General features: G+C 37.7%; 2 protein-coding genes across 5 annotated transcripts in view; both read right to left on the bottom strand.

Moving 5' to 3' along the window:
- Positions 1-6,286, bottom strand: part of LOC133524711 (protein Fe65 homolog) — a 152,338-nt gene extending 146,052 nt beyond the window's left edge. The window contains exon 1 of the mRNA XM_061860847.1: positions 5,995-6,286. The gene's annotated coding sequence lies outside the window, so the exon portion shown is untranslated. The remainder of the gene's footprint in view (positions 1-5,994) is intronic.
- A 4,089-nt stretch (positions 6,287-10,375) lies between these two features.
- LOC133524709 (uncharacterized) overlaps positions 10,376-26,112 on the bottom strand; it is a 273,866-nt gene continuing 258,129 nt past the window's right edge. For 3 of the 4 annotated variants that reach the window (XM_061860841.1, XM_061860842.1, XM_061860843.1), the window contains 5 exons: positions 19,207-19,342; positions 18,046-18,161; positions 16,493-16,592; positions 12,618-15,900; positions 10,376-10,623 (listed from right to left, as the gene is read on the bottom strand). In XM_061860841.1, coding sequence (XP_061716825.1) covers positions 12,635-15,900; positions 16,493-16,592; positions 18,046-18,161; positions 19,207-19,342 — 3,618 coding nt within the window. In that variant the 3' untranslated portion in view covers positions 10,376-10,623; positions 12,618-12,634. Of the gene's footprint in view, positions 10,624-12,617; positions 15,901-16,492; positions 16,593-18,045; positions 18,162-19,206; positions 19,343-22,107; positions 22,321-26,112 lie in introns of those variants that run through there. The other variant, XM_061860845.1, reaches the window with a different exon arrangement.

The raw sequence follows: 26,112 nt of genomic DNA, 5'->3' as shown, positions 1-26,112 counted from the left end.
AGACACAAAGCGTTTCGTTATCGTATCGCAAGCGACTATCACCTTGGCTAGGCATCCTGGTTGTCAATCGCCAAATCAGATCAATACCGAACTTTTTTTACATTCCACGACATGCCGAATTAGATTCGTACAAATGGTACAATCGATTGGCTAAGCTTTACCTAAAAACGTATGCAAAAACAGAAGAAATTTAAGAGGAAAATGTACCTTATTCGTAAAGGTATAGGTTTGTTTGTAGTATAGTTTCATTTAACCTACCTTGAAAACACGTGGCCAAGTGGAAAAAGGTCAATGTTTGTGACCCTAGTTTTGTTGTGAAAAACATGAAGTTTCGCAAAGAAAGTAAGATTTAATCGTAACTGCTAAAGACGTGAGTTCAAATCCCGTCTCGGTCACACCTTTTTTTAGTACATGCCATCAATTTTCGATTTATAAAGTAAGTATAAAAGTCATCATCATCTTCACGTTGTCCCGGCATTTATGCCACGGCTCATAGCCTGGGGTCCGCTTGACAACTAATCCCAAAAATTGGTGTATAGTAAGCATTAGCTTTTACGAAAGCGACTGCCATCTGACCTTCCAACCCAGAGGGTAATCTATGGTAACTTCTTTCATAATCATTTCTGATGCCTATACCTATAGACCTTCAGGAAAGGTAAGTACAACTATATGCAAAAATACAACACAATGTAAAATATTTGTGTGATATCGTATCGTATTATATGTATCATTACATACACCCTCGCCAACATCAATCTATTCTAAATCTGGATATGTACTTAAGTATCCCACGCATGGGGATGAAAAATTACGAAAGAGTAAAGAAACAGGAAAACATAGTCACTAAGAACCACCGTTGTGTGTGTGTGACTAAATTTACTCGAATAAAAGCATATGTTTTTATCGTTGAAGGCTTGTTTGAATCAAAAATGTCTACTAACACTAAAATAGTATTTAATACAATCGTTATATAATAGAAAGCTTTTCAGTACCGTGTTAAGGCAACGAAGCTTGCTGAGTTGCCTAAGTGAGGTACGAGATTGAAAAGCTTTTTTACGCAGATTTTTCACCTAGTCTGCAGCTGTCCATCGCACTAATTTTAGAAGCACGACTGATATATTATATATTAGTAAAAATGTAATATGAAAAATGGTTTTTGTTTCAAGACTTAGTTACCTTCTAGAAAATCACCGCGTGACTTTTACCTACCGCTTGAGATACGTGGTAGTAGACATTTATTTTGTGGCCACAATCTTCCCCGTTTATGCTACTAACTAGCTAACCTTTCAGACTCAACCAAGCTTATTTACCTGTACCTGGATTTTTTTTTAAATCTAAGCCACCGTGACCTGAATACACACAATACTACTCCAACTACGTCACTATGACGTCATACATTGTGATGGCATGATTTCTCACCTCGTGCGGTGTGACACGCTAATGAACGATTAATTTCGTAGAAAAGGTAATTTATGTATAAAAATATCAACAACGGAAGTTACTACTTGGGAAATGTTTTTATATTTATTACCCTAGTGGCTGCCATGGATGTGCGCAGTTACATTTTCGTACTCAATGGTTCTGAATTAATTTGGAGTATTTATTGGATTTTCTTATTATTACTGTTAAATTTAGATTAATATTTATACGCCATAGCTCTGCAAACATTGTTTAATATAAAAAAATAGCCCGTCGTTGTGAGCGAGCATGTAGAAATAAGAACCTCTTTTATATTCCTCGTAGTCGAACCGCATATGCGAGAAACGGTTTCATTAGAAGAGCATGCAGGATGTATGATGATAAGTTTCAAAATGTAGATATTTTCAGTGAAAAGTTCGGTAGTTTCAAACAACTTACATTGAAATGTATTAATGGACTTAAATTAGATAGCTAACTTTAATTTAATTGCAATTATTGTTTGTTATTACTGTTATTGCAATGTATTTCATCTTTGTTTTTATTTTTGTTAGGATGTACGAGCATTATTTGTAACTTCGTTTTGGCAACTTAGAATTTCAGGTTTAGTTTAGTAATTATATGTATTTAGGTTATATGGTTTTCATATTATATTTAAGGAAACTGTAGGTCTATAAGTCTATTACCCTATATTGTAACAATTTATCATTATAAGAGACTGTTTGTTTCTAAATAAAGAAAAAAAAATACCTGTGCATATCCCCCATAAAGGACCGTGTCATAAATTTTTTCCACAATTTGACTTAGATTGGCAACTGAATCGTGCGGTAAAAAATTAAGTTAAAGGACATTAGTGACCGATTCAGTTGTGGCTGATCAAATCGGGTGGTGTGGAAAAATACAACATGGGTCATAAAAGTCAACGGTTTTTGTACGTATTTCAAATAATTTTCAAACCTGTAGCTAAATACGAAAATTGGCAACTGACTAATTCGATTGGCAATTTAATTTACTCGTATAGAAGAGGGACTCTATGGGTACTCATAAAGTGAGTTTCACTTGGAAGCAAAATTCACCTCTCGTGCTTTGAAACCCTTGCAACGCTCAAGACTCCACTTTCTCTTGCTCGGGATCTTAATACGACCACCAGAGTAGTAAATTTAATGGAATAATATTTAATAAGCACACGCGGAACGCGGTGTTTTATAGATATTGCCCGTCTTGAATATTTATGTACTAGTCTCCGATTACCATGAAGGGCAAGCACCAACTTTGCTCCTTTGTTAAAAAAAATAGTAGATTGTGTCACAAGGGAGCAAAATGACATATTTACGGCGAGATCGTACAATGTTTCTATAGAAGAATTCAAGTGTTAACGTCAAAGGTGGAAATAATTTGCTACCATGTGTCACACTGCTTTTGACATCACATATGAGGAAATTATTATATTTCATAATATGATTTGAGCTAAAAAAAGTACCTATGCAAAAAAAATTGTGTCCCAGAAAAGTTGTGTCACTATGATCCCTTCTAGCAGGCGAGAAAAAGCCTTTTTCCGAATAAGTAAAGTGAAATAGTTATTTACGATACAAGTGCAGAAAATAGGATATTCGCAACGAGTGGTGATAAATTAAAACACGACCGAATGGAGCGTTTTAAATCGACAAGAGTTGCGAATTACTTATTCGCACGTGTATCGTACAACGTTTTACAGTACATATGACTCTTTAAAGTTTCGACATATGCACGGAAAGTGTTAATTCCCGCACAAGTAGCACCATATGTACTGTAAAACTATATTTTTCAATAGCTATACCTAGTTTTTACTTACCATCAAAATATTACAGAAATAGACCCATAAGAAAACATGAAATAAGTTTGATTATTCCGTTCCAATGTAAGTATATGTCGTAAGTTTCTCATGTTGTAAGCGGCACAACTTTGCTGGAAGAATGCCAAAGACGTCACTAGTCTAGAACTAGGGTATATAGGGTATATAGGGTATAGGGTAATAGTACCTAACTATTCTAATAGACAGTACGTGTGGGTCAATATGTTGTTGAAATGCGTAGCTGGTTTTAAAGAGTTTCGTTCGACATGATTATGATGATTATCTAGATTTATTTTAAGTCCGTCCGTCTGCTCGTTTGCCTCCTCTATCATAAAAAAAATAATAATAAGTGACATAATTATGTTAACGGCACCAATCATGGAACATTTAAGAAAAAATTTGGAGTGTTTTGGATATTCCACTGACACCTCTAAAATTTATACCGCTTTATGCTTTAAAAGTTGAATATCCAATTCTTCTTTTATGTTTTCTGTGTATTTAATGAAAGCTTCTGCAATTGGTTTCAATATTATTAACCAATTAAAACTGTGGTTTCTTGCTCCAGTCATGGAATGTATGGCGCCATTCATTTTCGAAATAACAAATATCAATGAAAAATTAAACTTAAGCAGCTCTTTGGCTCTTGTTTATGGTAAAATGTTGCCAGCGATTAAAACTGATGGTAAATACTCGTTTTACAGCATTTGTCTATACTATTCTATTACTGGTGCCTGTTCCATTATGGGGGTGTTTATTTACTATACGCGCTGTATAAAATAGATATAAAATCGAACTCGACTGAGTGAGTACACTACGTTGTCAAAATCAAAGCATTCATTTTAGGGCAGTTATTTTTGATTTATTGGCAAATAATTATGATTTTATAATGTTGGTAAATAAAACAACTCAGGTGGCATGCAGGCCTCGGAGTATTTTTAGCACGGTAAGACTAAGGAGAGCTATGGAGTCTTTGTTAACATTAAAATTAAATTCATACTCATACTCATCCTCATTAATTAAGTTCGTCCGAATCGTTTTATAAATACTTAGACTACTTATATGTAATTAATTCTGTTTACATATATTTAATTAAATGTTATATTATAAAAAAGTAATAATATGTATATGTGTATGTATATGTATATGTATATGTGTATTCAAGTAATAGACGACATTACACAATTTTTTACATGTTTCGGCCCTGACACGATTAGAGATAAATTTGTAAAAGTTCTCCAAAGGAACCCAGATATTAATGAAATACGAACGATGGCAAGCTCACAACAATTTGAGGAAGTTCTAAAACATGCTACTATAACTTCAGTCGATGTGGAAAGATCTTTTTCGTGTCATAAGTGGATTTTTGACCAACATAGAACATGTTTCACTCCAGAGAACATGGAAAAAGTCTCAATTATTTACACATTTTACAACTGGACTGATGAAATAAACAACGTACACGTACCATGTGAAGATTTTGAAGAACTCATTCCTATAGCTACGTGTTCTATGGATATTGATTGTTAATTCTATGGGGTTGTTTACCTTCATATTATTTGTTACTCGTCAATGAAGATGGTGGTGTATTTTTTATAGCTATTATTTATTTTATGAACTAAATTAATGAGGATGAGTATGAGTATGAACTTAATTTTAATGTTAACAAAGACTCCATAGCTCTCCTTAGTCTTACCGTGCTAAAAAACTCCGAGGCCTGGGCATGAGCTTTTTCTGCCAAAAATGTGGGAGGTCGTGCCGCTCACGCATCGGCCTCCACAGTCACCAAACCCGCTGTCTAAACAGCAATGCTTAAATCGTCTGCAATAGACGCAAAGGCCTGTGATGAAATAAAACATTAATAATATATAGCTAATCCGTGAAATAATATTAATATTTTCGTTTTAATTAATATGGATTACTGCAAAGTAATGCCTAATTCTATTAATTAATGTTATTGTTAGAGTTAGGTAAATAAAATTAAGTTAAATTTAAGAAAGGTATTATTAGACTTCTTTACACACATTTTTTTTAAATGTTCAACTATAAATCTATACAACACTTAAATCGAATATTAAATGACTAGCCGACATACCTAAATAAGTTAAGTTTATGTTTTTTATTCGCAACAGAATTTACACGAATCGTATTCATTTATGCATAAAATGAAACAAGCATATTGGGATCCTCGTACAGTCAGCCAAATAAGTGGTTTACCACTTTTCGACTCTATTTGTCAAGTAATAGAGTCGAAAAGTGGTAAACCACTTTCTTGGCTAACTGTACCTAACATTTCTCACCCGTCATAAACAATACCCGAACATACGTGTGCTAAATATATGAAGTCAGCTTTCCTTGAATATACCTTAATTTGGTAAGTGCGTTGACATCCCTGAGTCAATGACGAAATAACTAAAGTTTACTAGTAAACGTCGTACGCACTACGCATTTTATTTATCCTACTTAATTTTACTAGATTCTAGGGTAAAAATAGGTATTTTGAATAGAGTTTTTTTAGATTTAAGCTATATTATCGAAATTTAAAAGGAAAAAGGTAGCGCTAGAAGCTTAGAATACGTAGCAGTTTAATTAATTCGTACGTGAAATAATCTTAGAAAATCCTTCATAATTGTCTTCAAGATTATTTCACATATATTTTTAAGTAATTTGTCTTATAAGTAAAAATCGATGTCTACATTAAATGCCTAAAAGAAACATTAATATCTTATTCTTGTTCAGGCAAGTCTTACCTCACTCCTTACGCTTCACGAAAAAAATATTACGTAATATGACACACTGCTCTAATAGTTTATTACAGTCCAACTGTCACTTCACTTTGTCTTTTTGTTAGTTTATTAATGTCTTTTAGCTTTCCACTGATACAACGGTGGAGAAAACTGGAAATAAACGAAAATAAAATGGAGACGACTCACGTATTGGGGTTAATGTCTGAGGGTAGCGCGCATGCGTGCGACACCCCTTGTTTGGAACCCTTATTGTGGGGGAATGTTACCAATCCATATTAATACTTATCTTTTTTTTTTCACGTGTGTATACAGCCTAAAATTTCACATATAAGCCATAATTTAAAAATTTTTTTAAAGGTAAGTACAAATGTAACCGTAATTTTTTTCACATGGCAATTTTATGATGTCATTTATGTAAATAATGAATCTACGTTGCAATAGGTCTCGTGAGCTTTCGTTACTGGCTTAGAGGGATATAGATGCAAAAATATATACACTGACTGACGAACTCGAAATATCGAGACACGGACTTTAATTAGTTCTTAAGATACTCAATGTAACATAGTTATACTCAAATCATATTAAAATGTTCTAATTAGTTACCAATTGGAAGAGCGAGACTTTCTGACACAGGTACTATATACCTACTAGAAGGTCTCAACCCCTTGTATTATTGTATCATTTTATATTGAATGAAATAAATTTATTATTATTAAAATTTATTATTATTATTAATGTAGAGCAGATGTTGAGATATTTTTGAGTGAGTTTGTCATGTCGATACAGCTGAATATCTCGGCCGTTACGGTTTACGGTTGGTATGTAATGTATATACCGTTCAAGTTCACAAACACGGCCTTATTGTCATTACATAGGGTGGTATTTCACTTGTCAAATTGTTGATCAAATTTGTATTTGCCTCTCACATTTTGCTAAATGGGAGAGTGAGACGCAATGCACGTTTGATCAAATATTGGACAGGTAGAATCCCTTAGAGGTGACAATATATGTTTTCAAAGTTGGCTTGTTGTAAGCTCCACCGTACAAAATTTGTACTACAAATGTACTCAGTGTGAGTATGTTGTTGTTTTTTAAAAAGGTTTTTTCACCACACCACCTGGAAAAGGCCCTCTTGATCGTTCAAAAACGAATGAGAAAGTTGCATTTTATCCACATGCGAGGCAAAGTAGCCAGATGAAAATTTTGAGTTATATCCTTATGTTCGCTTGTAGAATTGACTTTTAAATGATCATTTGTAATGATGATTAGTAACTTTTTAGTACTTTGGAGGACAATTTCTCCCAATATGTCGAGTTTGGACAGCTAAAAAAAATACGTGTCCGTTATTTTAGACTACTCTATAATATATATAAATATAAATCAAATCGGAACCGGACAGTTGGGTACCTTTCCTTGTACTTAAGTACATTATGCAACGCGGAGGGTAAGTGAAATTTTGGATACGAGGGTGGTAATTCCCGACAGCCACAGGCTGGAGGGCATTAAAGACCCGAGTTTGCAATATTCTTACCCCCAGAGTTACACACAATGTTTTTCATCACACTTGTGAAGAAAAAACTAAATTTTAAGCGAAATAGGTAATTAATTAATTAAGAAGGAGTACCCTTGGTGGACCATTATTAGTTCACCAAGTGCTCCAAATCTTTGAAAATCAGTTAAAATTGCTAATATCTCCCACACTGTGCAGGTGCGAGCGAGATGTACCTCGAGTAGGTAGGAGACATATCAAAAACAGATTTTTTTGTTCGAATGCCGCTCCAACTTACCTGGCAGGCATCCAAACTTGTATACATGATAAGCCTACTAGATAAGCTGAGAAACGAGGTATAATTTGGCTTGCTTACTGAGTCGGACTAAGTAACACTGTATGGTATTTGCAGTGACAAAATATGGCAATGTCATCATTCATTTCAATTTTATTTTATAACGTTTAAAACAACGAAAACATCGTGAGGAAACCGGACTAATCCCAACAAGGCCTAGTTTACCCTCTGGGTTGGGAGGTCAGATGGCAGTCGCTTTCGTAAAAACTAGTGCCTACGCCAAATCTTGGGATTAGTTGTCAAGCGGACCCCAGGCTCCCTTGAGCCGTGGCAAAATGCCGGGACGCGAGGAAGAAGAACGTTTATGAGACTCTCTCACTTTCTGTTCAGGTCGACCCAAGGTTTATTAAACACAATATTTACTTCAAGACGGTTAGATTCTGTGGTACATCCTTACAAAATATTATTTCCCCTAAGTATCTCGGTGTTACATTCGACAGAAGCCTGACATACCGATTGCACACCGAGAAGCTGAAAAGTAAAATAAGGACCGGGAACAAAATAGTCCAAAAACCTACTGGAACCTCTTGGGGGGCAACTGCGTCCTGTCTGCGTACAACGGCACTGGCCCTTGTTTATTCTATGGCTGAGTACTGTGCTCCAGTATGGATGAACAGCGCACATGCTGGAGCTGCACTGGTTCCGTGTTTTTTCGACTTAAGACTATAGTATGAATTTTATGAAATGATTTTTTCTGTGCTAATCTGTTAAACAAAAGGTATTGTTTCCTTTTTGCAGTGCGTACTCCTGCTTACTGCTAAATACGCTGTCATAAGTAATCGGGAATAAGCCGTTAAAAACACTATTTCACCGTTCTATTTTTATGGTTCAAATTCATGTAACAGCCCATTCGGAGATAACACGTTTAGTTATCTCAAAAAAATGACCACCATTTTTAGCCACCCGCGTGGGTGATTGTCCTTCGAATAAGCTGTTATATAAATTTGAGCGTTAATACTATCACGGTAGTTGCTTTGTCACGTGCCGACTCTCGGCTCTATGTTTAACAGATTAAGGCCCGCACCGAGTAAAACATTTCATAAAATGCATAGGTACTATCCCTATGGCGTGATTAGTTTCGCATTATGCACAGATTTTAAAACAAAAGTTGCCAGACTTCTGTGTGCAAACAGAATTTGAAATATGTATTGTCAAAGAGAATAGTATGTTTACTGCCATCTTTCGACACATAATTAAAACTTTTAGAACGCCACTTGACTTTGATCCTTATTCTTTCAATGATATGTACCTATTCGATATGTTTAATATTGGAAAGTGGCGCCATCTAATAGATCATAGGTAAAGGTATATTCTCTTAGTTAACAAAGTGGAGTACCTCGTTAACGATAAGAATTCGATCATAAAAATCCTAAAAACGAAAGTGGAACATCCGAATGAAATCACCTTTTCATACAAAAGTAGTCCTCATTTTGCTCTCTGAATATTAACATTTTGACACTTCAACCACAGCTATGCAGCAGCTATTTTTAATTATTATTAGAGTTGGAGCATTTATAAATTTGTATGAAATCTGTTTTTGGCTTCTAATTTTTACAATAATCAATAAATCTCAAAAATGTCAAACGCAGGGGCATAGCTATGGTTATTATAGGTACATCAAATTATTTAATAAGTTTTCTATTATGTATCCAGATATATCCAGAGAGGAAAATGGGGGCTACGTTTGTTGAGTGTTTGTTTCTCAATAAATTATAATACACAAGGACTGATCGTTGCTTTTCGCCAAGAAGACAGTTTTAAACCTGCCTGACATTTTTCCTCAAAATTGACTTTGAATCGGCGTACAACAAAAGTTCCAATCTACAATCGAGTTTAAAGTTGACTTTTTTATTAACTGAAATACCCGGAATCGAAACTGCGTCTTCAGCTTACGCGGCTAAAGCCGGTCAAGGCGGCGGTACCCTTCTCAAGAATAAGCTATTGTCCAATTTTAAAGGTACAAGTTGAAACCCGGCGACGCAAGGCGACCGAAGACTGGTTTCTTTGTATTTGTATGAAATACCATTCGAACTCAGCGACAGTCGGTCTCGTCGACGCGTCGCCGAGCTACACGTCGCCGAGCCCTGTACCCCTAGTGTAAATTTAGTCGATAGCGAAACGTGACGTACGCGTTTGCGTTAAGTCTCATTTTGTATGGGTTTTTGAACAGCGCGCCAAGCGGGACGTTTTGGAAAGTCAAAAATCTCATACAAAATGACACTTAACGCAAACGCGTACGTCACGTTTCGCTGTCGAAAATATTTACACTAGGGGTACTGACCGTAGATCAATAGTACCGCTGGCATCAGAGAGAAGTACGTGGTATGCGTTCGGATTCGAAATTAACACAGCGATATGACGCGGCGACGTGTCGGCGACACGAAGTTGGGTTCGGCGACGCGTCGGTGCGACACGTCGCCGGGTCGTCGTCGTCTTACGAGTTTACCGTGACTATTCCAATGATAGACAAGTTCTTAGAACGACGTTTCGTGTTGCAGGTTGCAGGGTAGTGAATAAGGACATGAATTAAAACAATGAAAGAAACTATAGGAATAAAATTTGTATTTCACAGTTCTGAAATGTTTAATACACAATAGTATTTTTTAATAAAATAGAACTATTAGCTATTTCATTGCAATAACACTCAAAAATACATTGTCATAACAACGTTGGATAAATTCTAGTACGAATAACATTAATTTGCCGATGTCTTCTAAGCTAAGTATTGTAATCTCTATCTTAATTTAATAATATGTAATGCGGTCATGACGTCCGTCCGCTGTGGACTCTGAAAATAAAAACATTGGTTATTTTAATCAAGATAATGCGGTAGTGAGATAAAAAACAAAAACTTAACGCAAATGGCGCCACTGAGATATACGTTATAATATATACAGTGGCGAAAGTGCCCTCGGCCGAGTTCCTATACTCTGTATCTGTAGGTATTTAAATAAAAGTAAACAAAATCTACCCTCAAATGGCTCCTTAAGCCAGTTGAGGGTAGATGACAGCATTACATGATCAAATAATGTAGATTAAAGTCAGATCTTTCAGTGACATATCCAGGGAGTTTTGTATTTGGTTGGTTAACCAATAAATGTTATAACTACCCGAAATGTACAAATTGTTTGTTTACTTTTATTTAAATACATAAAGATACAGAGTATAGTATTGAACACTCGGCCCATTGTGATCAAGGCATAATAAAAGTACGGTACAGAGGCACTACTGCGACGTGTTGCTTCCCTGTCACACTTACGTACGAATTCGCAAGTGCGGCAGAGAGGCAACGCGTCGAACGTGGTTCACGGTAGGCCATCAGAAATGTTCCGTAAACAGAGAATTTCTAATGAAAGCGGAAAAATAGCTTAGCTTATTAAGAGGCTGTCAATACCTAAAGCGCGCACACTGTCTATTTGTATCGGAGTAAATGAGATAGCACTGTCGCATGTTACTGGGCAAGGGAATAATAAGGAAAATATTTAAATAAAAAAAAGTGGATTATTAGTGTAATATTTTACTCAATAGCGGTTTAGATATAAATGTTTTGAAATTGTGATTTTAATTGCAGAACCATAAGTCAAAACAATAAAGACATAGAACCGTTTAATTGTGATTTTAAGACCAATCTTTGCAATTATTTTCTATCGAGCCGATTTCGTTCAATCATGTATCGAGTACAACCACAATCTTTGAAATATAATTAATATGAACATATATTTTTCTTACTTCACTAAAACAAATAGTCTTTCTTAAAAAACTGTTTAAGTAACATCAATTTCAAGGACATTGGGTGTTGACAGCGTCTTAAGCAAGGTGCATATAAGAAAACGGCATAGTTTGTGTCATCCACGATGACGCGCAGATTTGTCAAATTTAACCTTTAATACCATGGTAATACGAGTCAAGACATGCGTTATCGTGAATAACACGATCTATACTCGTCACTGCTGAATCGGTGATACATCGCCATGTTATCTCCCTAAGACTAAATATCCTAATGGCCGTTTCCACAATGGTGACAAAGATGTGCCATGTGTACAGCCATGCCAGCCATACCTACGATATATTTTTAATTATGCCAGTGTCCAAATTCCGAGGTTTGGGTCAATTATTAAATAGTTCCCATGGCCACACAAGGTTCCATCATCAGATCAACTGAATGTCACAAATATATTTTGTTTGGGACAAAAATATATGAATACGAATTTTATTGCATGGACATACAGCTGATTTTCGCATTGTAAAAATATTTCACTACACACGTAGATAGCGAGACGGTTGAAATTAAGCTTGTTTTAAAATAAAATATGTATATTTAGCCCCTTATTCATAAACGTGTACTAAAGTTACGAAGCCGCTAATAATCGTTTGTCCCTTTCCGACGTATTGGTATGATGGAAAGGGACAAACGATTATTAGCGGCATCGTAACTTTAGTACACGTTTATGATTAAGGCGCAGGGTAGGGCAAGGCATTCTCCATACAAACCTTGTGCAAGTTTTATTCGTTAGTTTTGGCACTATATATGTATAGCATTTAATTTCATTTTTTGCTTGTATGTATTGGATATACGCAGGACTTGATGTAGAAATTTTTCTTTATAAAAAAAAATACAAAAAAATAATAATTAAAAAAAATAATACATCAAGCCAAAATAATAACTGTAGCGCTAACACAAACGAAAACGCACACAAAGTTTGTATGGAAAGAGCTTGCCCTACCCTTCGCCTTAAGGGAGTTAGTCTTTATCAGTTTTATCACACGATAAGTGGTTACTACCTTTCAAGTAGCACCGTTTATTTGGTCATCCCCTGCTGCGCGCGGCGCTCCCACTGCGCGCGCATGTGCAGGATGCCCTTGAACTGCGGCGCCGCCTCCGCCGCCTCGCGCGCTCCCACCTTCTCCCTCACACCCGCGCCCTCGTCCGCCTCCTTCTCTATCGCACCGCTCTCTCGCTTTTCCTTCTCCACTGAAAAATGCCTCTTGTCATCGTCCTTCCTTTGCCACGGCCGCTTACTTAAAGTGTCGGCTTTGTACGCCATGGCTTCCGATTTCGTTATGTTTTTGATGTCTTCCCTATCGTTGGAGGGATCCGGGAACGTTCTGTTTCTTAATCTCTTTTCTGGCGTCGAATCGGATACTTCCTTTTTATATTTGTTAGCTTCGCTTTTGTATACCGGGGCGCTTTCTCTTTTAGGATTCGATACGCTGTTAATACTGACGCTTCGCTGGTAATGTGGAACGCCGAACTGACTGACGCGAGCGGCGATATCTACCATCCTGTTCTCTTCGTTGGTTTTAGATGATGTGTCGTCGTTTTCTTTATCGCTGTCTCTAGATTTTATGGAAGCGTTGAACTCGTTTTTGAGGAGCTTTGATCTGTTTGCGTTGTCGTGATCTTCTTTTAGACCTTCCGCTATTTCTTGGGCGAGAGTTTCGGCTTCGCAATCCTTTAGTTTTAGAGAGCGTCTAGCGAAAACTTTCATAAGTTCAGGTTCGTCGTCATTTCTGCGTTCGCTAGTGCGGAGTTCTTTGGACAAGATGACGGGTTTTTTTCTGTATACGACAGTTTCTTCATTTCTGTCTGGTGTTCTGATGTCGTTGCTGTCTGTGCTTTGAATGGAGCTCTTACTTCCAAAGCTGGAATGTGATTTCCGATCCATAGATATGTTGTCGTAAATTTTCTCCGTGCTCCCTTCAGTGCTCAAAGAGTTAGTCCTTGGTTTATCTGGTCTGTCTTGCATGTCGACGCTCGTTGATTTGCGTTTGAAAAATGCTTTGGGAGTTGAAGGGCTTTGTGGTGTAAGTGGCGGTTGGGAAGTAGCCTTCTTAACGACGATGGGAGAACTCTTTAATTCTATTTGAGTATTTTCGCTCACGCTCTCAACTTTGCTGACGACTGAATTCTTTTGAGACTTGTTTTCTATCACTTCGAATGTTTCAATCTCTTTTTCCACTTGCGGACTATCAATTTTCTTTGGCGTTATATTAGCCGTCAGCACTACATTAGTTGTTGGTTTTGCGTCAACTCTGTTTAGTTGTATATTGAGAAATTCTGGCACTCCTGGTTTGGTGGTACCTGATTGTTGAAGTTTTTCATCACTTTTCTTCATTTTTGGAGTATCAGTTTTGATCTGAATTGGAGTATTTTCTTTGTTAATCATAGTTACAGATATATAGTTTTCGGCCTCCTGCTTTTCTTTTTGAATCATATTATTGCTGATCCTTCCCCCTTGACTCAGAGCGCTTTCTACTGAAATAGTTTTCCTTCTATCCTCTACTTGCTTTTCAGGGCTACTCTTAACACTATCTAAAGAGCTAGATTTGAGTATTGGTGCCATAATTGGCTTTGGCGAACTTATTATATCATCGATTTTAGCCTCTATCTGAGAAATATCACTGTCTCTCTTGTGGCTATCCATGCCTATTTGAATGCTGCTCGAGAAGAGCTTCTTGTCATCGTGCATGTCAGTTTTGAGGCTGTCCATATAACTACTGTCTGTGCTGGGTAAACTGTCATAGTTCGCCTCGGCAGTTCCATGGAGGATGCTATAGTTCCTAGCGGATACTCTCTTAGTATAATCGTGTCGCTCGCTCACGTTTCTCCTGTAGTTAACCTCCCAACTTTCGAGCAAGGGCTCGGATATACCGACGATAGCCGGTAAACTCGGCATCTGGCTCTCCTGAGAGCTGATCGACGGAGATTCCGAAGCGTAACGGAAGCTGTGCGACTTGCCAATGCTGCTTCTGGTCTCCACGTACTCGTCGCCGAGCGATCGAAGTCCTGAGTTCACGTAGGCCTCTTCAGTCTTAGAGGCGCGGTGAGCTTTCTCGCGTTTCTCGTGCTTATCGCGGAGCTCGCAGACATGGTCGGAAGATCGGTGTATATGCTTCACGTTTTCGGAACTCTGATGCAGGATATTCTTGGGAGGCGACACAGATGCCGACATCACCACGCTGTGGTTGAAGTAGGGGATATTCTTAGGCATGCTTCCACTGTGGAACATGTAGTCGCTGTGAACGCTCTTCATGCGATGCGCTCTGATCGGGGGCTCGTCATCTGAGATCTCTAGAGTGGGCGACAAGTTCTCCTCTTGACCTATATTAGAGACCTCGTTATTAATAAATGCTTTTGACGAGAACGGGTCGACGAGTCTCTGAACGGAGGCGGGTCTTTTAGATTTGTCGTGGTTCAAACTGAAAGATTCCCTCTTGTCTTCGACAGTTTCTTTGGAGGACGTCCGTTTCGAGCGCTCCATTTTCTCATTGAAGTCGTCGCGGCGACTCAGACGAGCCTTCATTTCTTGGTTCAACATTTTGTCGGTTTCTTCAGCGATTTTGAGATCAGTTATATTGTATTCCACGCCCGGGACTTTGGCCGCGCTGTACACGTCCTTGTAGACTCCCTCTTGGACGTACGCCCCTTTATTATCCATTCTTTTATGCATTTGATTGGCGAAAACCTTCTGTCCGGCAGATTTGTGGGTTCTCTCGGCGGGCACCGGTTTGTGCCCTTGTCCATGATCAACATAAACAAATCCGCTCCTCTCCGTATCCATAGCTTTATACTGCGCAGTGGACTTTTCAGTTTTAGACTTCTTATTCTCACCTTCGCCGTCCGGCTGATCTTTCTTCGATTTTTTACCGCTCTTCCTTAAAAGGAGCCGACTGAAGAACGACTCCTCCTTCTTCGACGATCTGATGACTTCGTTCTCAATTTTCTTTTCCGATTTCGATTTCTTCTCGTGGCAAGATTCTTCGGCGTACTTATTATCAGACCTATACTTCGTGACGCGTTCCTGGGAGGAGCCGATTTGCGTCTCGCTAGTGGTTACAATGTCGTCTCGGAGGTTTTGTCCCTGCGAGCTGGACTTCGATCTTTTGATGGAAGATCTAGGGGTATTTTGTTCGGCAATGGAGAGTTTGGCGGGGGAGTGTCCTACGAGCTGGCTGAGGGCGAGGCCGGGGGGCAGCGAGGAGGACTTGCGGCGCGCGGGCGGCGGCTGGTGGGGGGCGCGCGCGGGCACGTGGTGCTTCGTAGTGGTCGATGAAGAGAATGATTCTGGAAATAAAATACAAAACAATGACATTTCTTTGCATTTGTTTTAGTAGTTAACTGTTACAAAGATTCATTGGTTGAACTATGGATGCGTGAAGACTATTGGCTGTACCGCACCATGTTTTGTGGTAATTATACTCTGGGTATTATCTTTAGGTATTTAAATAAAAGTAAGCTAAATCTACCCTAAAATGGCTCCATAAGCCACTTGAGGGTAGATGGAAACATTACATGATCAGATAATGTAGGTTAAAGTCAGGTCGTTCAGTGACAGATCCAGGGGGGTTTTGTATTTGGTTGGTTAACCAATAAATGTTATAACTACCCAAAAATTTACAAATTGTTACTTTTATTTAAATACCTAAAGATACAGAGTATAGATTGCAACTAGAATTACCGTATGATGTACAATCAGCTGCAACGATAATTGACTAACTTAGACTTTACATTATCTTCTTCATCCAATAACTTTGTGGTATCAAATACAGCTAAAAATAACGGCTCTAAATTATTTTCCTGGAATTACTATATCATATCACATGAAAGATCTGTATTCAGATGGTCTTATATTTTAGATAACCCGTTGTATACATACCAGTAACAACTTCTGAGGTTTTATGGATGACTTCAGGAGTAGTGCTTCGTATCATTTCTTCGTTCAGTTCGGGCGTGATTGGCAAGGCTGATGCGGCTATCTGAAATAACATAATAACATCATTTTAAACCAAATCAAACAACAAGAGTAACATAGCAATGGACTTGTTCAATATATCTTAAAGAGATTATCCAAATCAGTTGAATACGGGCATGGCGTCGGCACCTTACTTAACTAAACCTAAGCATCAGTGGCGGATCGTTCAAAGAACTCGATTCCCACCGGCTTGTCTAATTTCAGACCGTTGAGTACTTTCACCGGATTTTTTTATCGGATCATGAAGAAATGGAAAGTAAAATTAGCTCTGGGTTCCCTACGAATATTTGTGACGCGCCGCCACTGCTAAGCATAGAGAAATAAGTAAGCTTAGAGTGCTCACTCGATTCATAGATAAAAATACGTTTTACAGTACATATGGTGCTACTTTCCCGCGCGCGGGAATAAACACTTTCCGTGCATATGTCGAAACTTTAAAGAGCCATATGTACTGTAAAACGTTGTACGATACACATGCAAATAGGTTATTCGCAATTCATGTCGATTTAATAATATTATAATTTATCACCACTCGTTGCAAATTTCCTATTTTCTGCACTTGTATCGTAAATAACTATTAAGCGAGCTTTGCGAACACCGTTATGTGATAAGGCATAGATTCTTACCCCCTTATTCATAAACGTGTACTAAAGTTACGATGCCGCTATTCATAGTTTGTCCCTTTCCGACGTATTGGTATGATGGAAAGCGACAAACGATGATTAGCGGCATCGTAACTTTAGTACACGTTTATGAATAAGGGGGTTAGAGTTTATCTAAGCTATAGGTATAGACTTTGTTAGTGGAAAATTTGGAAGTGCGACTACAAACGTTTGAGGTTATAAATATAAATTTGATGGCATATCCATAATCTAATGAGTCTCAAATCGGTTCATACTATGGACTTATTCTAATTCTGCCATACTTAGCATTTCTTTTTCTTTCTCTTAATATTCTTATAAGTCAATTTATTAATTTATTTTTTATACTACGTCGGTGGCAAACAAGCATATGGCCCGCCTGATGGTAAGCAGTCTCCGTAGCCTATGGACGCCTGCAACTCCAGAGGTGCTACATAGGCCTCGCCGACCCTAACACTCCGCACCCTCGTTGAGCTCTGGCAACCTAACTCTCCGGCAGGAACACAACACTATGAGTAGTAAGTGACGTATTACTAAAAAATAAGCTACTATAGAGAGCGTGCATGAACTGTAGGAGGCAGCACAGGTGCAGTCAGATTTTTGGCGCGAGGCGTAAATTTGATGTTTATTGTTCCGATGTAGCCCCCAAGATGGCAGAGCCTACTATGCACAAGAAAACACGTGACGTGTAAATGTGCATGTTTATGGCTCCGATTCAGGCCACAAGATGGCAGACCCTCCAACGTGCACGGTCCCTATATCTAAGTTTTTCACTCTATCTTTAAGTGGCAAGTAGGTATATATGTAGGAACTTACAGGATTAGTTTTCTTCCGCCTGGGCGCGCCGTGGGTCCGCCGCGGTCGCACCGCCATCTTGTGTTTCGCGGCGGAGTGAGACAGCGGCGCGACGCCCAACGCCGGCTCCGACAAGTCTGGTAACGACGATAGGTGGCGTTAGTTCACTTAGTTGTCGTACGTTGTGAGTGTAAGAAACAATTTTTTAATTTCATTTTAATTTTAATTTATTTAGAACACAAACAGTCACATATACAAATGGATTTGAAGTACAATGTAGAGTACTAACATACTTAAGAATCATAGACCTGGAGGTTCATTATTAAGTACATAATGTTAACATACATACTAACAGCATAAAGAAAATGAAATCATGAGCCATACTTAAATTCTATATACTAGTCTTCACAATTGGGGGGAAACCCGTACCAAAAAATGCGAAAGTTTTAACGATGACATACGAGCACCAAACAGTCTTTCAACGTCATCGTAGATCGTCAAAATTTATTTGTATCAAAGACTTGACAGTTCCCATGGGGTGACAGCTGCTGCCCCCATAATTATATTGTGAATGTGAAGTAGACATGATGGCAAGAATCCTCATCCATATATCGAACGCGTTAAGGAATAGAGACATAATGCGAAGAGTATAGAAAAGGGTAACATCCACGAGGCCACGCTAAGGAGAGAAAGAGAAGACTGCAACTAGTATGCTAACGTAACTGTACGTATAGGTCCTAAAATCGTAGTATTAGTACTCGGGATTGGGTGAGCTCTCCTTTATCTTGGCTTGAGCAGAGAAACAAGACAGACTACGTATTGTATAGGGACTGGTCACTCCTGTTAGAGTAGTCGTAATAGGAGTTGGAGTCTTCGTCTATTTCGAAGCCCACGCTGACGAAGGACAGAAGACTGCGACTATTATAGTGATGTACTTTATAGCTCCAAAAGCCGCAGTTTTAGTAGTTGAGATGGGGTGAGCTCTTCACTATCTTGGACACGCTAAGGCAAGACTGAGTGGTAACTAAAGAAATCCTCGTCCATCTTTGAGAAGCCCATGTTAAAGATGAAGAGAAAACTGCCACAAGTATAGATTTTAAAGTAGCAGTTATAGTACTCGGGATGGGGTGAGGTCTTGTTTATCTCGTAACCGAAGCAAAAATTGCGTAAATGTTAACTTACTGTATACGTCCGAGTGGTCGCTCCTGTTAGAATGGTCGTGATGGTAGGAGCTGGAATCCTCATCCATCTCGGAGGAGCCCACGCTGAGGAGGGAGCCGTCGCTGCAGGATGACTGCGATATGCCCGCATGGTGCCGCTGGAAGAAAAGAAAAAGTTTGTTTTCAATTATTTGTTCATATTTCAAACTATCTTAGGAGCAAAGTATCTTAAGAGCAAAGTATCTTAGGAGCAAAGTATCTTAAGAGCAAAGTATCTTAAGAGCAAAGTATCTTAGGAGCAAAGTATCTTAAGAGCAAAGTATCTTAGAAACAAAGTATCTTAGGAGCTCAGTAGATTGAATGGAATTTAAGGCTAAGGCACAGAACACATGCATCAATCTCTTTCATTATTTCGAGAGTCGAGTGCGCTCAAATACTTGAGTTATATGAATACCACTAAATGTACGATCTTTTCCATCTAGAACTTTGCATACCAAAACTATCCTGTAGAACAAAAAAATAGTACTGTAAGCACGCGCACTGCGTAGCACGGCGTTGTTTATAATATGGGAGCATCGTTGATAATGGAGTAAGCGCCACCGACAATAAGGTCCCTTTTCATAGATAATGTCACATATGATGATTATGTCATCACATTATGCTAATGTAATGTTTTATTACTGTAATGTTTAATTCACATTATTTCACATATCAAATTACCCTCGAGACCTTGCAGATTTATTATACCTATTTGAATATTAAACTCCATACAAAAGATACAATATTATCCAAACAAATTCTACGTAAATTTCTTTCCCATTCAAGACAACACATTGCACACTATCAGTAAAGGCTAGACCACACTGCATGCCTAGTAAGACTCCAACTCTGTTTTGAACACTGTTTGTTGCAAACGAATATACGTGCTAGACACGCAACCTTGGAGGATTTAACAACTGGAGTCGCCTTTAAGAGCTGTCGAATACCTCGGCCAGTTGTCATATGTAATTGTATGGACTGACGTTTGTCTGACATGGTATGTTGTACGTTACGTTACGTACAAATAGCTATACATTTGACGTGCCCCTACCCCGCTAAAATCAGCAGATTGTTTTGTACAGAAAACTACAGACAAGGCGTCACCAGTTGTTCATACAAACCTTTGTTAAATTTTGTCTTTTTTTCACAAACACAAATGACAAAATAACAGATAAGGACAGTTACATTTCGGGGAGTGTGCGATGGGATTACATAATCTAATCCCCCCATCTCCGTTCTGACACCGAGGGACTAGACACGGACTTGCGTTTTACCCTTACGTGAGTTACGTCGTTACTCTGCATTGATTAATTGATTCGCGCTAAACGCTATGCAACCAGCTTTATCATGCGAACGGTACTTCCTGCAAATCTATTCCCAGTCCACTATAACTTGGTTCTTTTTTAAATCGAGAGTGAATAGACATCTTTTGGGTAAGCATGCTCGTAGACTGCATGATTGTACTTACCTTTTTTCAATTAAAAAAAATCGTCAAGGGCTTGTAAGACAGTACTGTCTTACCTGAGCGAATAACTCGCGAACGCGAAGCGGCGCGGCGCGTGAATTCAATCCTTTGATACCTATGGAAGTGTCCTACGTGGGCGATCTCCGAATGCCGTTGGGCCGCCGCGCCGCGTCGCATTCGCGAGTCATCGCTCACGTAAGCCGCGCTGTTAGACTTGACAAACGTTTATAAATAACGCCAATAATATTCATTGATGTTCAGTTAAGAGCTGTTAATACTATGCAGAAAACCGCGTTGTAGTTTATTACGCATGTGGTGTGATTTGGTATTGAATTTAGCTACCGGATGTACGAATAAAAATTACACGTTTCGTGGAACAGTCGAGCGTAACGTTTGCATCATGATGAGCGTAAGACTGAATGCGTGTATTAAGCCTAGTTTAATTTTGATAATACGCTGAAATACTCACAATTAAACATACAATAATACTATTATAGAATGTTTGTAAAAATTGATAAAATTAAACCATAAGTAAATGTCCTCCAAATCGTTGCCTATAGGAAGAGTTCCCAGAAGGATACCGCATTACCACCATGAATGATAATGCTTATACCGACGTGCCAATCGTTAACGTAGCGAACGAAACGCAACTGTCACTATCGCACTAATATGGAAGAGTGATAGAGAGAGATGACTACTCTACGCTACGGAGCGTTAACGAGGTGTCAATAAGGCGCATCGCTAAACACTTCTAGAGCCGACGTGCGCTTGGCCCCCACGGTCCCAGCGTTTCGACCCCAAAGGTCTCAAAAATATATGGCGGCCGAGGGTGACGTATTTGCGGCATTTGAGGTCTTCCACAGAGTCAGCTTGGACTGGCCATCTTGAGGTAAAGTAAAGGTGCAAATGTAGACTAGAGTGCGTTTATTCGTGGCAAAATAAAAGAAGAAAATAACAGGTAACCAAACAACATATAAGCCACGAAATGGTCCCAACTCAGCATGGTGCTAGCCTGGCTGGGCTAATTGCAAATAATTGTGGTTTGTCTTACTTCATTAAAAACATCGATAATGTTCCATTAAAAAACCAAGTGAACAACAATCATCATTATCAAATATTTCATCAAACGTGATTTCTTCCTAACCACAATCATTAGTTTCCTGCCACCAAATTAACCTGTCAGCCAAACTAGAATATTGGTTCCTCATACACATTGTTCACTGACTATTTTTAGATCTTAGGCCTATAATTGGTCAATTAATGTTGTATTGGTCATAAATTGTAGTTCAATAAGGATGTAAATCTGCTAATTTCAGTCCATGATTGGAAAGTTAATGGTCCATTATTGATTCGATTATAAATCAATTTAGTTTATACGATTTTGATGGTAAAATCAGAGACTTATACAAATATACTCACCTTTATTCTAGCACTGATGTACCTCCTGCGCGGCGGTCTCTTCACGGCCTCCTCCGTGATGTTCGTCACGTACAACATCATTTTGACTAACTTCTGACAATTTCTTCACAACATTGTTTATTTATTATTATCACAGTTTTATTGCACTTTTTATTTTTGTAATGTCTATTAATTATTTATCACTATTCCTTAGAGATTTAACATTAGGTATTTCTGCACGCAAAAGGAAAAAGTATTTATTAGAAGAATTGTAAATCTCCCAAATCAGTACATATATTAATTTTTTACATTAATTGCGTATCAAAAATACGCAAATAAATATAACTGATTGGAGGACAATTTCTCCCAATAGGTTGAATTTGAGCAGCTAAAAAAAAACGTGTCTATTATTTTAGACTACTCTATAACATATATAAATATAAATCAAATCGGAACCGGACAGTTGGGTACCTTTCCTTGTAAGTATTCTTCACTTTTACATTTTCTAAGCTTAACGCGAGATCTACAGCTTAAAGAACCACTAGTTATACGTATATTCGATCTATAACCACTACTGTAGAACTAAGATGGTCGGTGTTTTATCATCTGTCATCATGCCTGTCACGCTCTAACAAGTATGTAAGTGTGAAAGTGAGACATGACATGACAAGTGATAAAAAGGCGAACATAATACCGCCGCAGGATATAATAATTTTCTTATGAAGACTACTATTTATTTAAATGAATATAAAGAATACTTCTCAATATTATCAATGACTTATCATTGATGATAAAAATGCATTATTATTCGCTGGATGTCGGACTGTTTAACGTCAATGCCAATGCCGCTGATAAGATAAGAGATTGTAGCGATAGCTTTCGCGAGATAAATTATACAGCTGTATGTCTCATCCGGCCTTCTCATTTATTATTATTATACCAGCAGAATCCCGCGGCCACGGTAGGCCTAAGAAGCGCTGGCTGGACGTCGTGACAGCGGACATGGAAGAAAACAATCTCACACCTGAGAATGCCGAAGACCGGGCAAAGCGGAGAAGATTAAGTAGGAAAGCGGACGCTAGCACTAGGCCGGGAAAACGCTAGGTTAAAGAAGATCCCAGCAGGAGGTGGAAGGCGTCATATCTTTGAACCTTTCTCCTTCATCAGAATTAATACTGGGTAGTGTTTAGTACCGAATGAAAATGATATGTAAAGAAATAGCGTGTTACTTTTCTAGAAGTTTATTTTTCTCTTCATACCCTTTTTTGGCGATCAGAATCATAAAACAACAAAGTACGCTAACCTCCAACCTACACTTTTTGTGAACACTCCTACTGCTGGTAAAGCCTGACCCAGTAATATATGACCACGCGCCATATTGCGGAATTTCATTGTAACTAAATTTTTCATACGAAACTGAACTGTCACCCTATACATGAGAATAACAGCGCCCTCTTAACTGTGCTCATATATTTCTGGTCGGGCTTTAGGTAATATTTAAGAACACGATTACGATTAGTTAGTGGTACGTATAAAAAAACTCAGCAAAATCATTGAGTTCTACTTTGCGTCAATTTAATTCTTATTACGGAAGTTCAATTTACATTCTTCGCAGCAATTACACGAATTTCCAATCGTAGACATATTTGTAACATATCCACTAAGTGCTACCGACATGTCCCCTTGAATACGACAATTATTTGTGAACGGCAGTGAGTTTTGCATAAAACTGTTCTTTCATAAGTTGTTTAAATAATATAGCATTCAAGTAATATGCATTACAATGCGTTGAGGACTGACACCTCATCAAAATTATCTTTTGATTTTCGGGGGCCCTTGCGGATACACTTCGACCCATAGGGATCTTTTTTGCAATTGCCTCCTTGGGAAAGATCCGTCAACTACTCATGGAGCTCATGGCCCTCATGGGTAGCATTTTGAATTCCTTTGGTTTCAGATAGCCTGCTCCAAAGGTGAAAAATGAAAGTTTTCTGCAATGTCCTAAATCTCTATTTAGTTTTTATATTCTTACCTATATCTTATTCTTGTTTCTTGGAAAATAAAACAAAACACATATATTAGAGGTGTTCTTATGTTAGCCGCTTATAAAAAGATCTATTCTGGATTATCTGACATCAAATTGAATGCATTGATACTATATTCACCATATCCGAGATGACATGAATGGAAAGTAACCTAAAACCTGATTTGCAAACCTATTATTGTCTATGTGGCTAGATGTTATGAATAAGATGTTAGTAATTAAGCCCGCTCATAGTAACTTGAATCAAAGAATAATATATTAATGTACCATTAATATCATACTGAGTACCATTCATATATATATCATACTTGCAGCACTGTGAGGGAATGCATTCCCCCATCAGCGTTGTTTTATTTTAAATTAAAGTTTTCTGTACCTACTAACCTCTTAGTTTAAATAAATAAATATTATAGGACATTATTACACAAATTGACTAAGTCCCACAGTAAGCGCAATAAGGCTTGTGTTGTAGGTACCTAGACAACGATATATACAGGATGGCTCATTCAAATCGGTCAGTATGGGAATGTCTGAAACTATAAGACATACGAAGATTTGTTCTTAGGAACCATGTCACCGATTTTGATAAAAAGAAAAACTGCATTCATACATTTGAAAAAAACTGTACCCAGCTCGGGAATCGAACCCGGTTGTTTTGAAAAAATAAATTTACACTTTTTCTATTTAAATATCGATTGTGTAGGTCTTAAGCTGTAAATGTCTCTAAGAAACATGATGTCTAAAATGAATAAAATGCATTGTTTTGACATACTTGAATTTATCATAGTAGGTGTTCGAAGTGACCACCGTTTTTAGGGTTCCGTAGCCAAATGGCAAAAAACGGAACCCTTATAGATTCGTCATGTCCGTCTGTCTGTCCGATTCTGTCACAGCCACTTTTTTCCGAAACTATAAAAGCTATACTGTTTAAACTTGGTAAGTAGATGTATTCTATGAACCGCATTATGATGTTCACACAAAAATAGAAAAAAAACAATAAATTTTGGGGGTTCCCCATACTTAGAACTGAAACTCAAAAAATCTTTTTTCATCAAACTCATACGTGGGGGGTATCTATGGATAGGTCTTTAAAAATGATATTGAGGTTTCTAATATCATTTTTTTCTAAACTGAAAAGTTTGCGCGAGAGACACTTCCAAAGTGGTAAAAAGTGTGTCCCCCCCCCCCCCGTAACTTCTAAAATAACAGAATGAAAAATCTAAAAAAAATATATGATATAAATTGCCATGCAACCTTCCACCGAAAATTGGTTCGAACGAGATCTAGTAAGTAGTTTTTTTTTTAATACGTCATAAAAATTAAAAAAAAAATTTTTTTTTCATCAAACCCATACGTGTGGGGTATCTATGGATAGGTCTTCAAAAATGATATTTAGGTTTCTAATATCATTTTTTTCTAAACTGAATAGTTTGCGCGAGAGACACTTCCAAAGTGAAAAAATGTGTGTCCCCCCCCCCTGTAACTTCTAAAATAACAGAATGAAAAATCTAAAAAAAATATATGATATACATTGCCATGCAAACTTCCACCGAAAATTGGTTCGAACGAGATCTAGTAAGTAGTTTTTTTTTTAATACGTCATAAAAATTTTAAAAAAAATTTTTTTCATCAAACCCATACGTGTGGGGTATCTATGGATAGGTCTTCAAAATGATATTTAGGTTTCTAATATAATTTTTTTCTAAACTGAATAGTTTGGGCGAGAGACACTTCCAAAGTGAAAAAATGTGTGTCCCCCCCCCTGTAACTTCTAAAATAACAGAATGAAAAATCTAAAAAAAATATATGATATACATTACCATGCAAACTTCCACCGAAAATTGGTTTGAACGAGATCTAGTGAATAGTTTTTTTTTAATACGTCAATAAATTAAAAAAAATTTTTTTTCATCAAACCCATACGTGTGGGATATCTATGGATAGGTCTTCAAAATGATATTTAGGTTCCTAACATCATTTTT

This window comes from Cydia pomonella, chromosome 14, assembly GCF_033807575.1.
Source record: "Cydia pomonella isolate Wapato2018A chromosome 14, ilCydPomo1, whole genome shotgun sequence".
NCBI classification, from domain to species: domain Eukaryota; kingdom Metazoa; phylum Arthropoda; class Insecta; order Lepidoptera; family Tortricidae; genus Cydia; species Cydia pomonella.
Note: the sequence above shows the minus strand (reverse complement) of the source record. Positions and strands in the feature narration are given on the sequence as shown.